The sequence below is a fragment of the Lissotriton vulgaris genome, chromosome 1_1 (genome assembly GCF_964263255.1).
Source record: "Lissotriton vulgaris chromosome 1_1, aLisVul1.2, whole genome shotgun sequence".
Classification (NCBI taxonomy): Eukaryota; Metazoa; Chordata; class Amphibia; order Caudata; family Salamandridae; genus Lissotriton; species Lissotriton vulgaris.
In genome coordinates, this window is record NC_141685.1 from 2,100,961,239 (window position 1) to 2,100,979,966 (window position 18,728).

Here is an 18,728-nt window from a genome sequence, read left to right on the forward strand (position 1 = left end):
AAATCACTGGGTGGTCGGACTCCCTTTGAAATCTTGTTTGAAGTAAAGATGTGGGTCCCAGACCTCGACAATCCCAGCATAGTGGAGGCAAAAACACCATTTGACATCAATGAATGTTTGGCTGTTTTACAGGAACTGACCGACTTCCCAGACGAACAAAGCAACATCTAAGTAAAATGCACAGCCACTAAAGATGTGAAGGTAGTTCTGGCAAGGCCTGGCTGAATCCCGAAGGATGGGAATCTGCTCACGGAAATGATTACGGACAAAAAATAATTTGGGCCATCCTACAGAGCGCCCGCACCTGTCCTAGCTGTTGAGGGTACCAGAACTGTACTCCTTCCGCCCCTTTCCAGTCGCAGAGACAAAAGATCATACCACACTGTGTGGCTGATTCTCAACAGTAGGTCTTGTGGGCTCCTGGGTAGCTACTGGCCTCCTCTCTCTACCATGCATGGAAGCTTTAATAACAAATGAAGCATGCTCTCTCCAATGAGGGACAGCAATAAACAACAACAAAGTATGTTTTTTACCTGTTGGCACAACCACAACAATTGTACAATGAGTACATGAACACAGATTTTGATTCAAACTCCTGAAAAGGACATGGTCTATGTCAATGTACCACAGATCGAGTCTTCATCAAGTTCTGCACAAGCTGCAGACTTGGCAAAGGTAGACCTGACGGCCTATGGCTAATTCATCCACTCTGATGACTTCTTTTCCAACGCACCGTAACCACCTCTACCACCGCCTCTTACCTTTAGGCTGAAGGTGCGTGTTTTCTATCTTTGGCTCAAAGGAACATACTATGTTTCTCCATGTCACATCTTTGGATAACAATTGATTAATTTTCCTGGTCCTTTGCATTGGTTTTATGACAGTGTTCTTTCTGTATCTTAAAGGATATTTTATCCTAGAATGCTGAACAAATGATGAACTTGTTTCCCAAACCACATGCATCATCACGCCATGAACAAAGAGACCTTTCCCTGGTGAACATTTCAGCTGTTCCAGTTCCTAATGGGATTGTATGGGATTTGGTTTTTTCATGATGTGTATTGTGCGACTGACCTTTTACAAATTCCATACTTGTTTAACATGTCTTTAAATGATATCTTCACCTCTAGTACTGTTTCTGATGATTGGGACATTGATACAGTGCATTAAATGCTAGAAGATCTAGAGCCTTCTATTGTGTTTTCTTCTGATGAGTTATATGATGGTACAGCGAATTACAATGAGATGTTTGGTTTCTAACATTACAGACATCTTTTTTTGCATGAAGCTAGTATCTCTCGTACTGTTTTCAATTATACACAATGGGAATATTGCCCTACACCACCACGGGGTAGCTTGAACTGATTTGAACAGATGTTTGCTTGTTTTTCTGGGTACGACACACTGGCCCAGCCTCTTATTACTCTAGACTCACACATCACCTACAAAGAAAAATCTGCTAATAGACACCAAGCTGATTTACTCTGCTCCTTTTCTTTCCTAGCTCTCTGTTCAAGGTTTTGACTTTTGGAGGGATGCCATAGATGTAACATCTATTTGCAACAAACAACCTATCTTGGACAAGAGGAAGGATTTGAACACACCATGAGTTACCACACTTGCACGTTTTGAAAAATGGTAAAAATTGACTGCATACAGTGAGGATACATTAGTTACCATGCAGCATAATCATGCACACAACTCATCAGACCCCAATTGGAAGGGATGGGTAGTTTGGCCATTAGACACAGATAGATGTCAAGCACAATTCCTATGAAAAACACCAATGGATTCACTGTGGACAGACCTGACAATCTGTATGTGCAGTCTGAACATTCAGGGGTGGTGACAACTTACAGTGTTGGGAAGTTGGTCCTCAACATTGTCCCAGGTACATCAGCCCTTGATCCTTTTGTTGGATGAAATTGATCTCTAGGACTTTTTATTAGGTCCTCGAAAACCACGTCAAAAAACATTTCTATATGCCATATTCAAAGAAATATGGAAAGTCTCAGCAGGAGGCTGTTGAAAGATTGCATGAAATTGATAGGGCTAATTTAGAACAGGCTCATGCTGTAGTCGACAAGGATATGACAACTTTATCATCTAAAATATACTATTTAGGAAACATAGTATAACCAGCAGTAGATATTGTTCAACAAAACATGTCTGCATTACAAGATGGGCAGTCACAGCTCACCCACACCTACAAATCCCTCCACACCATCGGAACCAAATACCTCAACTAGAGAGTCTCCTTCGACATACCCAAGAGGAAACTCCGCTCCGACGACCTTGCCCTCGCTGAAACCCCCCTCATCTGCCAAACCAGGGCAGGCGGAAGAGCTCTCTCCTACGTGGCAGCCAAACCATGGAACGAACTCCCCATTGACATCAGACGTTCCCCCACCCTCCACTCCTTCAGGAAGAACATCAAGACCTGGCTTTTCGACCGAACCGGAGCTGCGTCCTCACTCCCCCTCCCCCAGCGCTTTGAGGCTGTCGCGTGTGAGTAGCACACTTTATAAACCCCTGATTGATTGATTGACAGCTCAGGTCAATTTTATTGTTGAGCTGGACATTACAGATATTACGATCTGGTCATGTGCCATGGCGATATGTTAATATCACTAATCTGTTTTGTTCATACAACCTTATAGAACAACAGATAATAATGGCATTTAAGGATGCAAAATACACTATCCTGCATATAGAAAACCTCAAGAAATTACCTTTTACTACTGCTGAAATAGCATCCTAGAATTGGATAATCCATGGGTATATTACACTGCTAATTCCAACATTCCATGTTCAGTACTGTCTATAACACCACCTTCCAGACAGTTTTCGAAGTTATTCAATTATTTATTCACTCTGCCCTCTAGAGCATTTTTTCCAGGTCTTCTGTTGGTCTTGTCTCTAATTTCCACAACTGTGCTTTTAATATTTTTGCTCCACGATGGATATCCCATTTCGAGATCAAATCAAACTGGCAGTGCCTCATGCCCTGTTGTGCCGTGAATGTATGGTGCATAGCTTTGGTGCACCATTGCTTCGATAACTGTGTTTTGCCATTTCAGCCTGTATGACTTCACTGCTTGCAGCCCATGTTCCACTGTCTGCTATGCACTTTCGAATGTGTCTTGGATTTCTGCCTGGGATCGCAATTGGTTGAACCTTTAGATATAAATGTACTGGTATAACCCTTAAAGGGCCATCCATTTATATAGATGTCCCCTGCAGATTCCATGGTTCCTGGCTGAATTTTATGAGCCTCCCTGGGTTGCTCCTGCCTCTGGTGGATTGGACTTCGGGTCAGGTTCGGTGGAACCCCGACTGACTGTTCTGTCTCCCGCAGCAGCTGCTGTGGGGGGTGGGTGGAACATATTTGCTCTAACAACCCTATCTGAGATGGGCCTCTGGGATCATTGTCTGCGGCTGCTGAGAACAGAAATGTTTGCCTACCACTCAGAACATATACATATTTAGCTATTCTGTTTGGTGGGAAACAAATTTGCAGCCTACTTTTTAATATTCTAAATTGAATTTTAGCAGTGACCATTTTACACTTTCATATTTTTCAGTTTGGCTTTCTTCGTGCTATGGGCTTTTGAATCGCATGAGTGCCTTTTATAAAGCTTTTATACTGATTTTAAAGTATGATTTCTAAAGATTTCTTGTGCATATGCTGTTGTATTTTTTAGCAATAGGATTTCTTTATTTAGATAGCTTCTTAGTCATCTTATGTCCTAGGAGTGGGTGTGATGTGTATCAGTTAGGCCTAGAAGGTAACAAGGCTGTTTTACGCATACACTAGTCTTTCCTAAAGTTGTCCTCACTTTTACACATAGACTTGTGACATACATTTGCATTCATGACAGTTTGGATTTATTTTTGGGAAAACTAAACTTGCTTACAGAATGAACTTTGCAAGAACACTATCATGTTACCATGACAGCATGTAACACAAGGAGGGTACAAAGTTCCCCGGGACAAGTAAAAGCTGAGTGTACTAAGGAGAGCAAGAAGGGGGGAATCCCCTTGTTGGAACTAAAACCCTCACACACCCAGTAAACTAGGTGTCATGCTTCATCATATGGGTTCTGCTCCTCGTCAGACTGGCTCTGCAATGTCTGACGGGCTCCCGAAACTGGGGCTCTTTATCGGAGATCTTTTGTTCCAGCCATATGATGCATGCGTGTGAGGGGGCAGGGAAAGTGTAGACGTGAAGTGAAAGTGAATTAAAAAAGGTGGGTCAGTCCACAATGTCCTTTATTAGCATGGTTGACTCCCTTGATTAAAAGGGTGGGAGGGCAGATATATGCTTGGAAGAGTCAAAGCAGAATATCTACAACCCTCAGGTCAGGTCAACATGTTTCTTGCCCTAATGGCAATTCTTCAGGTCCTAAGTCTTCAGTACTACACAGTGAAAAAGAGAAAGTGTAAAATACATCCTTAGTTTGTAGGTCTGTAGATGGGCAGGCCAATTGGTCCTGCTTAAGTAATGCGACCCTGGCGAATTCCTGGGTATCTGGCAGTATATGCATAAGCCTGTGATTATAACTGTCATGCCTATCAGTAGCTGTGATTGCAATACATTACAACTGTTATCAGCTATGATAAGTACCTCATTTAAAGTGATGTGTTAACATGTATTCGTGCTTCTGCGTTAGGTGAAGAACAACCCGGACTTTTAGCCCTTAAGATGTAGAGGTGTATACTATATGGTCAGATTGAGACGGTCAGTTAGGGTTATGTGTCACCATGGCTGCTTTGCCCATTTTAAATGCTTGTTGAGATAAAGGGGGTGGGTCGCCACTGGGATGGTACCAGTAAGCCAGGTCCTCGCTCCAGGTTATGTGCAACCCACTGAATTAGGGGGCAAGATGATGTGCATACATGGGAGTGGTGGTACTAGACTCCACCCCACCCTACGGGAGGGGCGGAAATGTTATGCAATGTCACAAGGTAATTCCAACAGCTTATGTATATTTGTAAATTGGTGCACAGTATTGAGTAGTGTTTGCGCTTAATAAATGTAATCTTCCTCTATCAAGCAAAGTACAGACTGGACAATCAATTATTGAGTGTTATTTCTGCATACTTGTAAATGGCGATTACTAGTCCACATCACCTCCCTTGAGTAAGCCTTAGACTGCTCTGCAACACTACCCTCCGAGAGTCATGTACTACAATGGGGTGTTTGGTTCACAGCGAAGGACAAATGTAGTCATGTTATTTGTGCAAGCCACACAAGTACTGCCTCGTTTTCCAACACTGAGGGATCAGGGTTTTCATGTTCAGTGGTTGCCAGAACTGTTTGCTCCTTGTTTAGGTTTAGGGGACTTACGGTGGCACTGTGAGCTAGCTGGTCTATGGGACCAACATATCCTGAGGGCATGCTCTGAATCAGTCTTGCACCATCCTATTGTATTGTGGAAACTTCACAACAATATGCCCCCCCTTCACCAGCACCGTATTAGTGCAGGGTGGGCTCATCCTGAGCACCTTTGAGAAGTGTAGCCAAGTGTAGTCATGTATAACGTGGGTAAAAGGTACTGAGGGAGGAACTCTAACAGCTGCGTTTATCACACTCCTATTCTTTGTTTTCCATCTTGTACAAGACAGTCATCATTCACTAAAGCTTGTCAGAACTTTCCTTTCTAATACAATTTAAACCCATTCATACTACCCTTATTGACTTTGTTGGTAAATATGTTATGAGGCTGTTTGGTTTATGACATATTTCCCAGCAGAGTCATAACTTGCTCTTGTTTTCAGACAACCCTTGAAATTAGTCAAACATAAATAACGTACAGGTATGTGTACATGAAGATGTTATTGTCTCTCATTGTAGCAACTTTTCAATGTTTTAGGATCAGGCAAGTAAGGATTCTAAAAAATGCACAGTTCATAATATGTTACCAATGTTCATATCTCCTTTCATCATTTACTCATCACAATTTTATTGACTTCTCAAATTATTTTGTTTAATTTATTTTGCACTAAATCTGGCTTAAAAGAAATTCTTAAAATATACTGTGGATTTCTTGTGGCTGTTTGTGTGTGTGAGTGTCATACACACCACCCCCAGTCCTTGTTGGGGATGGGAACTAGAGGTACAGGACCTAGGGACTAGCCAGCCTCCAATACGACATGTATACACAAATGGGGCTGTCCCTAGTTGGGAGTCCTATAAGTCATCACCCCCTTTTCCAAAATCGATTTTGTCCACACTAAGTGTGGGAGGGTATACTCAGACGTGAGTCCCTTGCTCATTGCACCATCAGGATTCAAGCAAGCCGGGCCGACGACGGCTGAAATGCCAGAAACTGGTCCCCGGAAGCTTGTTTCCTTCCCAGTATAAGAATTGGCTTGGTAGTTTGGTTTGCCCTGTTCCCATCATGCACTGGGACAGGAACAGACTAATTTGCATGTAGCCAGGTTCTGAGCTGGGATGGTGCAGTGAGCTAACAAACGGTGATGGATCAAGCCCTGATCTCTTGACCGGGTAAGAGTATTCTGCATCATTCAGAAACTCTGTCCATCACCACCCCCTTTTCCAAAATCGAGTCCTATAGGTTCCTACAGGGTCTCTAGAGATGCACAACCAGTGGGGGCATCTCGCAAAAAAGTGACGGATTGCCCTCACACACAGCCTGGTGTCATGCTTCATCATAGGCCCTCCTGTGATAGAGAGCAGGCATACACCTGGAGACAGGGATGCACTTCTAAAACTAAGTGGTGGCCCGTGAATTAGTGAGAGGTGATCTAAAAACCATTACATTTGTGAACAACCTAATTTAATTAAAGGATCAAATGCATGGTATTAAAAAAAGTGAGCGGTGATATGTGACTTTATTGTCCCTTCAACGTGCTAGTTTTGGTCAACATGTTTCTGCTTAGGTGTCCCCGCAGAGTACATAGCATTCGTCAGGACCAAAGGGTTTGTAAACATGGGCTCAGCCTTTTAACACGCGGTGCATAAAGGATCTACCACTAAAGGATCTGGGGTAGTGAGCGTCAAACTCCCCGGAAAGTGTAGTACTAGTGCGAGCGTCTCTGTAGGAAAAAAGGAAACCAAAAACACATACATACCTAAAGTGTAAATATAATGATAGCACAGTTACTTTTCATACATCACCACACTTACTGCACGTGTGGTGGGATCTAGGTGTAAAACGCGACATTCACACGTGTCATCATTGACAATGAGCGAAAGAACTTTAGTCCGCCTCCTACCCTGGATTACTATCCTACTTGCTCCATGGGAGATCGAGGGTGGAAGGGCCTACTGTGACATTCTGCAATGGAGAGGTACATAGAATCATAGCCTGTTGTTGTACATACAGGTCCATGATTTTAAATAAAACACATGTATCCTTTTAAAAGATGCCTTCCCTGTATGGTTGAGGGGTAAAACGCATCAGGAAGTGAAAAGCTGCACTTTCCCAATCATCCAAGACATTCATACTCTTACTGTCTACTTCAGCGCTTCCAGCCATCTCATCTATGATCGTCTGCTACGCCTCCCATCATTGAATCATGGTGAGTGATGAGCGGATTTTTATACTGTGGTCAAGTTGTTGATTAGTCGCTAATTAGCAGGTAATTGGTAACGCCTACTGCGTATCCGGTGTACTCTCTAAGCGATGCCTGGTCGCCTGGTGCGGGGCGTGCTCAACTGCATCGGCTTCTCCCGCAGTGGGAGTGTCTGTTCCCCTTCGATGGAGGAAAAGTGCCTGTCTGTGCTTTCCTCCGGGCACGGGTTGAGTGCCTTTTCTTGTGAGCATGCGCAAATGGTGGTTTTGCCTACAAGGCGAGTGCATATACTTGTGAGCATGAGCAAAGGGTGATTACAGGCAAGTGTGTCTGACGGCTGTTGAGAGTACCGTGTGCGCATGTGCATTGTTGAAAATAGCCCCGCATGCAGGAGCAGCAGCATTGGGGGTCCCGTAAGGGGCAGGTATAGCCGCATGGTGGTAATTCACGTCAGCAGCCAAAAAACATTCATTGTCTACACTAGATTCTACTGAGAAATATGAGCCGGTACCCCCTCAAGAGCATATTGTAAAGCCATATTATTTTTTGCAGGGACCACTCAGGTGTATCACAAACAATACATGCCAAGCCACTGGCACAGGAGTCAGGTGCCTATATTACTCGGCAAAAAAGCTGTGGTAAGGTTTTTGGAGCTATTTGGGTATACCACCACTATTTCTTACAAGGCTGCTGGCCCAGGAGTTCAGCGCCTATATTACTTGGCATTAATGAGCGTGTATGCTTCAGGTTTAGGTTTTTTAACACGCATGGCCGAGACCGTTGTTTGATGAAACAACTGTGATCCAATGGTGCATCCGTAATCACTTCACTGTGCTGTATAGCTTTATTTTGCCAGTTGTAGCCATGGGATTTCATCATTAAGAACACGCCTCATGGGAAGCATTTTCTACCCTGGTGCCTCAGGATTTCACAAACAAATATGCATATGAATGATCTTGTAATTTAGCTCCAGTCTTGTACAGAAAGGGTGGGTTAGACAGAAAACCTATGCCACATATGATTCCTCTTCATAGGGAGACACAGGTACAGGCTCAATATCCATTGAAGACAGAGGAGAAACACAACAAGAAAATGACACACATGCAGAATCAAGGATTAAAACATTGGAATGTTGAGTTCTCTATTGAAGACAATGAAGTAGCTCCAAGCTTATATTGGCTGGTATAAGCCCAAAGCTCCAACATTCCACATTTGCCATCAGGTTTCTCACATTTTAATTTAAAACATTCTACTCTTAGTGAGTGAAATGTTCTATAGCCCTTATGCCTCAGGCTGCACCAGATGTTAAAGGCCCTCACCCTTGTTTTAGCTATAACTCGGGTTCAGGGCTTTTGACAACCAGAATAGCGTTCGGCAGCAGACTACAAGGCAATAATGATAATAACTTGTAGTTCAACTATGAACTCCACTATTTCCAGTGGTAAATCCAGACAATTTCTACGGTATTTTACTAGACTATTAGAAATGTGATTTGTCTCTTACACACACACATACAGTACAAAATGATCATAGTATTGAACTCAAGACAAATTTGGCCTGGAAAAAGTATTTGACGACTCTTGACATTGCATAGGGACTGTTTAGTCTATGATAGTTGGCCAACAGAGAAGCAAGCCCAAATCCAAAATTTTCATTTGTAAGGGTGAGGTCGTCTCAAGCGTTACAGTTTTTCCTTACCTGGGGGTCCTGTTTGGCGAGAGGGGGTCGTGGGTTCCCCAGATTAAGGCTAAGAGCTCATCCCTGGCCTGTTCTACGTCCGCCCTGATGCGATTTTCAAAAAGGTTAGGGGTCAGGCCAATGGAGGCCCTTTTGAAGGTTTACAACAGCAAATGTATCCCCATCGCGACCTATGGGTCTGCTTTATGGGGTTATGTTGCCCAAGATAAAATTCAAAGGGTAGAAAAAGGGCTCTTAAGGCATTTTCTTTCTGTCCCTAAATCCACCCCTACTTTTTCCATCCATGCGGAGGTGGGCTTGTCATACATCTCGGACAGACTGAAATTGGCACCCCTAGTATTTTGGGCAAAAACATGGCTCAATTCAGAACTAACCCTGAACCATGCTGTCGGATGTTGTGTCCATGGATCATGCAATGAAAATACCTTGGTTGAACTACCTAAAAAATACCTTTGCATAACTGGGCAGACCTGAACTTTTCTTGTTACTGTCCAGTATTAGGAGAGAGGACGTTAAATGGATTAAGTGTAATTTTTTGGAGAGGGTATGTTTAGACAGAGAGGAGAAGGAACTAGTGAAACCTTCAGTAAGAACACACTTAGTGTTAACCACCACCCCCCTCCCTGGAACCGTACCTAAAGATTGTTACCAAACCCCTACACAGATTTTTATTGACAAAATGTAGGTTTAACCTGATTCATTACTCATTAGGTTGTTATCAAACATGGGCAAAACCAGAAGAGGCCCCTCCCTGTAAAAGTGATAAATTTTCTAATCAAGATACTATGCATTATATGATGTTCTGTGGGTTTTATGCTACCGCAAGGAAGAAATATTTATTACCTGTTTTAAGGGAGGCCGGTTTTATCCAAGTCAGGCCCGCACTTATTTACCTCCAGATGTTGGGCAATACTCGCATCATTTTTAGTGCTGCAAGTTTCTTAGCAAAAACAACAAGTGATGGACCGAATGTGGATCAATGTCACACATTCCCCCAGTCAAAAGATCTGGGACCAAATCCATCGTTTTTTTGCACTCCACACCACCCTGGGTTAGACAATGGCGATATGCAAATCAGCTCTGACCCTGTTGCCCCATGGGAACAGTCCAGTCCGAACTACAAAAGTCATGTCCTTCCCAGAACGGAATCAAGCATCCGAGGACCGGACCGGTTTCGAGGTAACACCTCTCATCAGCCCGGCTAGCTTGACTCCAAGTGGTGTGGTGTGCCTGGGACCCACGTCTGGGCATCCCCAGCGCACTTAGGGCAGCAATTGCAAAAACAACAAGTGATGGACCGAATGTGGATCAATGTCACACATTCCCCCAGTCAAAAGATCTGGGCCCAAATCCATCATTTTTTTGCACTCCACACCACCCTGGGTTAGACAATGGCGATATGCAAATCAGCTCTGACCCTGTTGCCCCATGGGAACAGTCCAGTCCGAACTACAAAAGCCATGTCCTTCCCAGAACGGAATCAAGCATCCGAGGACCGGGCCGGTTTCGAGGTAACACCTCTCATCAGCCCGGCTAGCTTGACTCCAAGTGGTGTGGTGTGCCTGGGACCCACGTCTGGGCATCCCCAGCGCACTTAGGGCGGCAATTGCAAAAATAACAAGTGATGGACCGAATGTGGATCAATGTCACACATTCCCCCAGTCAAAAGATCTGGGCCCAAATGCATCGTTTTTTTGCACTCCACACCACCCTGGGTTAGACAATGGCGATATGCAAATCAGCTCTGACCCTGTTGCCCCATGGGAACAGTCCAGTCCGAACTACAAAAGCCATGTCCTTCCCAGAACGGAATCAAGCATCCGAGGACCGGACCGGTTTCGAGGTAACACCTCTCATCAGCCCGGCTACATTGACTCCAAGTGGTGTGGCGTGCCTGGGACCCACGTCTGGGTATCCCCAGCGCACTTAGGGCAGCAATTGCAAAAACAACAAGTGATGGACCGAATGTGGATCAATGTCACACATTCCCCCAGTCAAAAGATCTGGGCCCAAATGCATCGTTTTTTTGCACTCCACACCACCCTGGGTTAGACAATGGCGATATGCAAATCAGCTCTGACCCTGTTGCCCCATGGGAACAGTCCAGTCCGAACTACAAAAGCCATGTCCTTCCCAGAACGGAATCAAGCATCCGAGGACCGGACCGGTTTCGAGGTAACACCTCTCATCAGCCCGGCTAGCTTGACTCCAAGTGGTGTGGAGTGCCTGGGACCCACGTCTGGGCATCCCCAGCGCACTTAGGGCGGCAATTGCAAAAACAACAAGTGATGGACCGAATGTGGATCAATGTCACACATTCCCCCAGTCAAAAGACTTGATTCCGTTCTGGGAAGGACATGGCTTTTGTAGTTCGGACTGGACTGTTCCCATGGGGCACAGGGTCAGAGCTGATTTGCATATCGCCATTGTCTAACCCAGGGTGGTGTGGAGTGCAAAAAAACGATGGATTTGGGCCCAGATCTTTGGACTGGGGTGAATGTGTGACATTGATCCACATTCGGTCCATCACCTGTTTTGTTTGCAATTGTCGCCATAAGTGCGCTGGGGATGCTCAGACGTGGGTCCCAGGCACTCCACACCACTGGAGTCAAGCTAGCCGGGCTGATGAGAGGTGTTACCTCGAAACCAGTCCGGTCCTCGGATGCTTGATTCCGTTCTGGGAAGGACATGGCTTTTGTAGTTCGGACTGGACTGTTCCCATGGGGCACAGGGTCAGAGCTGATTTGCATATCGCCATTGTCTAACCCAGGGTGGTGTGGAGTGCAAAAAAACGATGGATTTGGGCCCAGATCTTTGGACTGGGGTGAATGTGTGACATTGATCCACATTCGGTCCATCACCTGTTTTGTTTGCAATTGTCGCCATAAGTGCGCTGGGGATGCTCAGACGTGGGTCCCAGGCACTCCACACCAACGGAGTCAAGCTAGCCGGGCTGATGAGAGGTGTTACCTCGAAACCGGTCCGGTCCTCGGATGCTTGATTCGGTTCTGGGAAGGACATGGCTTTTGTAGTTCGGACTGGACTGTTCCCATGGGGCACAGGGTCAGAGCTGATTTGCATATCGCCATTGTCTAACCCAGGGTGGTGTGGAGTGCAAAAAAACGATGGATTTGGGCCCAGATCTTTGGACTGGGGTGAATGTGTGACATTGATCCTCATTCGGTCCATCACCTGTTTTGTTTGCAATTGTCGCCATAAGTGCGCTGGGGATGCTCAGACGTGGGTCCCAGGCACTCCACACCACTGGAGTCAAGCTAGCCGGGCTGATGAGAGGTGTTACCTCGAAACCAGTCCGGTCCTCGGATGCTTAATTCCGTTCTGGGAAGGACATGGCTTTTGTAGTTCGGACTGGACTGTTCCCATGGGGCACAGGGTCAGAGCTGATTTGCATATCGCCATTGTCTAACCAAGGGTGGTGTGGAGTGCAAAAAAACGATGGATTTGGGCCCAGATCTTTGGACTGGGGTGAATGTGTGACATTGATCCACATTCGGTCCATCACCTGTTTTGTTTGCAATTGTCGCCATACGTGCGCTGGGGATGCTCAGAAGTGGGTCCCAGGCACTCCACACCACTGGAGTCAAGCTAGCCGGGCTGATGAGAGGTGTTACCTCGAAACCGGTCCGGTCCTCGGATGCTTGATTCCGTTCTGGGAAGGACATGGCTTTTGTAGTTCGGACTGGACTGTTCCCATGGGGCACAGGGTCAGAGCTGATTTGCATATCGCCATTGTCTAACCCAGGGTGGGGTGGAGTGCAAAAAAACGATGGATTTGGGCCCAGATCTTTGGACTGGGGTGAATGTGTGACATTGATCCACATTCGGTCCATCACCTGTTTTGTTTGCAATTGTCACCATAAGTGCGCTGGGGATGCTCAGACGTGGGTCCCAGGCACTCCACACCACTGGAGTCAAGCTAGCCGGGCTGATGAGAGGTGTTACCTCGAAACTGGTCCAGTCCTCAGATACTTGATTCCGTTCTGGGAAGGACATGGCTTTTGTAGTTCGGACTGGACTGTTCCCATGGGACACAGGGTCAGAGCTGATTTGCATATCGCCATTGTCGAACCCAGGGTGGTGTGGAGTGCAAAAAAACGATGGATTTGGGCCCAGATCTTTGGACTGGGGTGAATGTGTGACATTGATCCACATTCGGTCCATCACCTGTTTTGTTTGCAATTGTCGCCATAAGTGCGCTGGGGATGCTCAGACGTGGGTCCCAGGCACTCCACACCACTGGAGTCAAGCTAGCCGGGCTGATGAGAGGTGTTACCTCGAAACCGGTCCGGTCCTCGGATGCTTGATTCCGTTCTGGGAAGGACATGGCTTTTGTAGTTCAGACTGGACTGTTCCCATGGGGCACAGGGTCAGAGCTGATTTGCATATCGCCATTGTCTAACCCAGGGTGGTGTGGAGTGCAAAAAAACGATGGATTTGGGCCCAGATCTTTGGACTGGGTTGAATGTGTGACATTGATCCACATTCGGTCCATCACCTGTTTTGTTTGCAATTGTCGCCATAAGTGCGCTGGGGATGCTCAGACTTGGGTCCCAGGCACTCCACACCACTAGAGTCAAGCTAGCCGGGCTGATGAGAGGTGTTACCTCGAAACCGGTCCGGTCCTCGGATGCTTGATTCCGTTCTGGGAAGGACATGGCTTTTGTAGTTCTGACTGGACTGTTCCCATGGGGCACAGGGTCAGAGCTGATTTGCATATCGCCATTGTCTAACCCAGGGTGGTGTGGAGTGCAAAAAAACGATGGATTTGGGCCCAGATCTTTGGACTGGGGTGAATGTGTGACATTGATCCACATTCGGTCCATCACCTGTTTTGTTTGCAATTGTCGCCATAAGTGCGCTGGGGATGCTCAGACGTGGGTCCCAGGCACTCCACACCACTGGAGTCAAGCTAGCCGGGCTGATGAGAGGTGTTACCTCGAAACCGGTCCGGTCCTCGGATGCTTGATTCCGTTCTGGGAAGGACATGGCTTTTGTAGTTCGGACTGGACTGTTCCCATGGGGCACAGGGTCAGAGCTGATTTGCACATCGCCATTGTCTAACCCAGGGTGGTGTGGAGTGCAAAAAAACGATGGATTTGGGCCCAGATCTTTGGACTGGGGTAAATGTGTGACATTGATCCACATTCGGTCCATCACCTGTTTTGTTTGCAAGTGTCTTAGCGGCAGCCTTTAGAATTAAGAATAAACACGTCCCATCGAATGCTTTACATTAATCATGGTATCATTTTTAATGATTTTAACTGGTGTAAATATGTTGTATAATGGTTTATTTGGGTTCAGCACTGACTTTGTATATTAATGAATTGCCGATTTTTAATCTTGTATGTAATTTTATGGCCTTTTATGCTTTTTTATAAACCGAATAAATTGTATTTTGACTGACTGACTGTTTAGTCAGAACACCCCACATGTCTCACAATACTAACAGCATTCACACTTGATGGTATTCGGTGTACATATATGAGATTACCAGAGGGCTATAAAACAGTCCAGATATATTTGCAGTACGAATAATGAAGATTCTCTGAGACAATACTAAGTAGTTGTCATACGTTGATGACATGTATGCCACTGACAATGACTTAGGTGAACATTTAGAAAGGGCAAACAGAATAGTGACTATTTTAGCCCATCATAAATATATACAAATAAGTTCCGTAAATCAAAGTTTGCCTTAAATTAACTATGTAGAGACTTGAAAGGATTAGGACCAGAATGGTTACAGAAATGTGCTAATTTGCAACTCATGAACCATGGAAAACATTAGAAGCCCTCAATTTCAGAATGGCTTATTTGCCACATTAGGCTGAGAGGGTGAAGCCTATATATAATTAAATGTATCCCACCTTTTGTAAAAAAAGAACTGAACAGGTGTGCATGTGGCTATCTTAAGTGGGCTACAGGCAGTTAATTTGGAGACAAAATATTTACATACGTGCCAATAACAATAACCTAGTAATTTGGATCATTCCATGTACACTAGGCTTTACATATTTTTTATTAAATGAGAGACATATGGCCCTACAGCCTAAGGTGTCTGAATGTGCATTTGTTACACCTGTTGTGGGTACAATGTATTTCAAGGCAAAATTCAAGTGATCCAAAATTTGAAGGTGATGCTTGTAAGACCATGGATTATGATGTGGGCCAACCGTCACCAACCTGAAGTTATAATAACACTAACTTTTCAGAGTGAACACTAAAAGCCACTAAATTAGACTGAGCTCAACCTCCTGGTAGGTACGACTAGAGCAGACAGACTTAACATAGGTCAATGTCTAAAGTATTTCTTCAGCACAATTTAATAAACAAAATGACAAAAGTATAATAAGGGCAACACAAGATATGAGTGCTAAAAGTTTTAACTTGAGAATAGTGACAAAAAAGCATTAAATGGCAATGATAATCCATGTTAGCAGTAGATAAGGACTGAGGCACATTTTGAGGATGACAGCGATGGATCCCGAGGTTGGATATACCAAGCAGGACTGCTCGGTCAATGATTTTACATTTGTACTTAGTCTGCAAAATGGTGGAAAAAGTAGGTCAAGGCAGCATGCTGTATCTAGCGGAAATTACGCAAAGTCAGGTACTTGTTGGGTGAGGGCTCACTTGTGCCGCTGGTTTTGGTGAAAATAGTTACAAGCAGGAGAAATGTTAACGTCCCACCCACCAAAGTGCCAACTGTCGCCCAGATACTTTTCACGCCTTTGGCCACTCAAGATTATCTTGTTACAACTTAGGTGCACATTTAACATTCTTTCACGGAACACAAAGCAGTAAGGCAACTTGTTGCACTACGTTCTATGAAAGCGTGTGGGCGGACATGATCCATATTTATAAAAAGCAGATTAGACTAAGGGCCTGAATTAGATTCTAGCAGATGGGTAACTCTGTCACCGCAGTAACAGATACATCCCATCCGCCAAAATATAAATCCTATAGGATATAATTGGAGTTATATTTCAGCCGACAGGATATCCGTCACAATTGTGATAGAGTAACCCGTTGACCAAGGTCTAAATCAGGCTCTAAGCATGAACTGCAAACAACTAGCTAATCTTTTTCGATGTCAGCCCTACAATTGAACATATATTTATACTGTAGCTTGAATTAACAAATCTATACCCACAAACATTTGTATTAAGTACTAAGGTGTTATAACTAGATTACAAGCCAGACACATGTAGTATACATTTGCATGATAATGTAACTAATGGTGTGACGTATCCTACACAACTCCAGTACAAGACAGCACAACATCCATACTTTGCATTTGCATGATAAGAAAATTACAAATTGAATGGGACTGAATCAAATCAAAGGAAAACTAGACTGCATGAAAAAAGCATGACAAGCCACTACCTGTATCCATGAATAAACCATTGATACTGTGGTCCCGCATAGATTTACACCACCGTAACAACACTTCCCGTCAGGGGTCACAAGCACTACAAAATGCCTATACCATATCAAATCATGCCTTATAATGTCCATTGTCAATATTTGTCACTTCATGTGATTGTATTGATTCATTGGATCACTAAAATTAACATATGTTTTTATATTGCGCTGCCACTATCATGTTTGAATCACAGTAACATTATTTCACTTCCCTTATTAACAACAAATACATTTCTCATGTATCATTTTACGCACAGTTAGTTGCATTTCTGAGAAACATATTTGAATGTTCTGCCCTTTCTCTTTAATTCTAAAACACAATGCAGTACTTTTTATTGAAATGTGTAAATTCAGTGTACAAACATCAAATAGATGAATCGAATTAAGTAGTAACTATTCTATGTCTTGTCTAAAAGAGTGCAGCATATTACCTTATTTCAGAACACTAAGCCTTAGCTCCTAAATAGTGAGGATGGGTTGAGTTAAAAAATTACAAACATACTACAGGACAATAGGTGTGGGTCCCCCGTGGCAGGATTTATTTAAGCAGCTACTCAGACATTAGTCACACATTTATACCTTCATACTGAATTTCCCTTAAAAACATCCAGTATTAACATTTCTTAATGTCCTTGCAATTCATTAATTACAAAGGGTATATTTAAGTCTACAACTACTGAATAAGACAATTTTATGAGTAAGTCTAAAAATTAAAGTACCTTTTTTTGTTCCGTATTATTTTGACTGCCACAAGTTCATTGTTCTTATGGTCCAAACACTTTACAACTTGTCCAAATGACCCTTTGCCTGTTAAATCTAGCACTTCGAATCGGTATGCCAGATGGTCAAGTAGCACCTAAAATGCAAGCAAAACATTAACAATAGAAAACATTTACCATACAATTTAAAACAATTTGGTGGTCAATGAAACATTCTTTATGGTATGGCTCAACAGCACAGGTATTTGCAGATAATTATGCAACAATCAGCAAGAGAGAGGCTTTAGCTCTGCCCAGATTTTGGTAGTGTGGTGTACATGTTTTGATTGGGCAGAAGTTGTGTCCTTACACAAAAATGTGCTTACCCCGCCCAGCAGCTGTGATATTTTAGATAATTTATATAGGTGTCTTAGCCTAAATTTTCAGGGTCACAAACATTACATTGTTATACTATTAAAGTATCTTAAATAGATAACATATTGTGTTTGTCTATCTCTGACAGCAGCACAGATGGGAAGAAGGCAGCTACAATGAATGTATTGCAGTCGCATCACCCTCCCCTGCTATCATTAACTTTAGACTTCAGAGGCCGTATGGGATACCCTGGGCTGCACTAATCTACATGGATTTTAGATGCAGCTTGAAAGTTCAACTGTCACCTGAACAGAGTACTACAGAGAGAGGGGCTTAGGCTCCATCCACATGTGGGCTCCCCTGAGTACAGCATTTGAATGAGTCTAATGTGTGTGCATTCACTAAAAATAATGTTTGTATTGTACTTTTTGCCTTGTGGTACAGCTTACACTCAATACAAGACTGCGTTGGTTATTGGGGCAAGCCAATGATCATGGCCTTAGGTCTGATCTGTGTATGAAATGTTATGATGAAGGCACTGAGCCTGACATTTTCTGTGACATTCATAAGTTAAAGTCAATAGACATTTAAGTGTGAATTGTAATTACTCTATATTAAAGCCTATTGTGTTACATGTAATCTCACCGATTTTCATGGGGGTTTTTGTGTTGGTTTCTTGGTGCGACAAATTATGGATATAGGTTTGATCTGTCAGAATCCTTGTTAGGCTATCTTATGAGAGGCAGTATTTTGCTTAGCCAACTTTAATTTTGTATTTCTTTGTAATTTTATGACTGTGTGTATGATGATTGCGTTGTGGAAAAGCTTAGGTTTAAAACTGTAGGCATTAGTTGGTATGGCAACACGCTGTAGAACAGATTGGTGCACTGGGAACTTTATATCTGGTACATTGGTCTGGTCTGCCTACTATGAACGGTTATTACAAAGGCAGGTTGTGAGAAATTGGAT

The 18,728-nt window shown here is 43.8% G+C and overlaps 1 protein-coding gene across 1 annotated transcript in view; it reads right to left on the reverse strand.

Moving 5' to 3' along the window:
- Positions 1-18,728, reverse strand: part of DYRK4 (dual specificity tyrosine phosphorylation regulated kinase 4) — a 798,647-nt gene that overhangs the window by 479,946 nt on the left and 299,973 nt on the right. Inside the window, exon 5 of the mRNA XM_086939068.1 lies at positions 17,406-17,542. Coding sequence (XP_086795194.1) covers positions 17,406-17,542 — 137 coding nt within the window. The remainder of the gene's footprint in view (positions 1-17,405; positions 17,543-18,728) is intronic.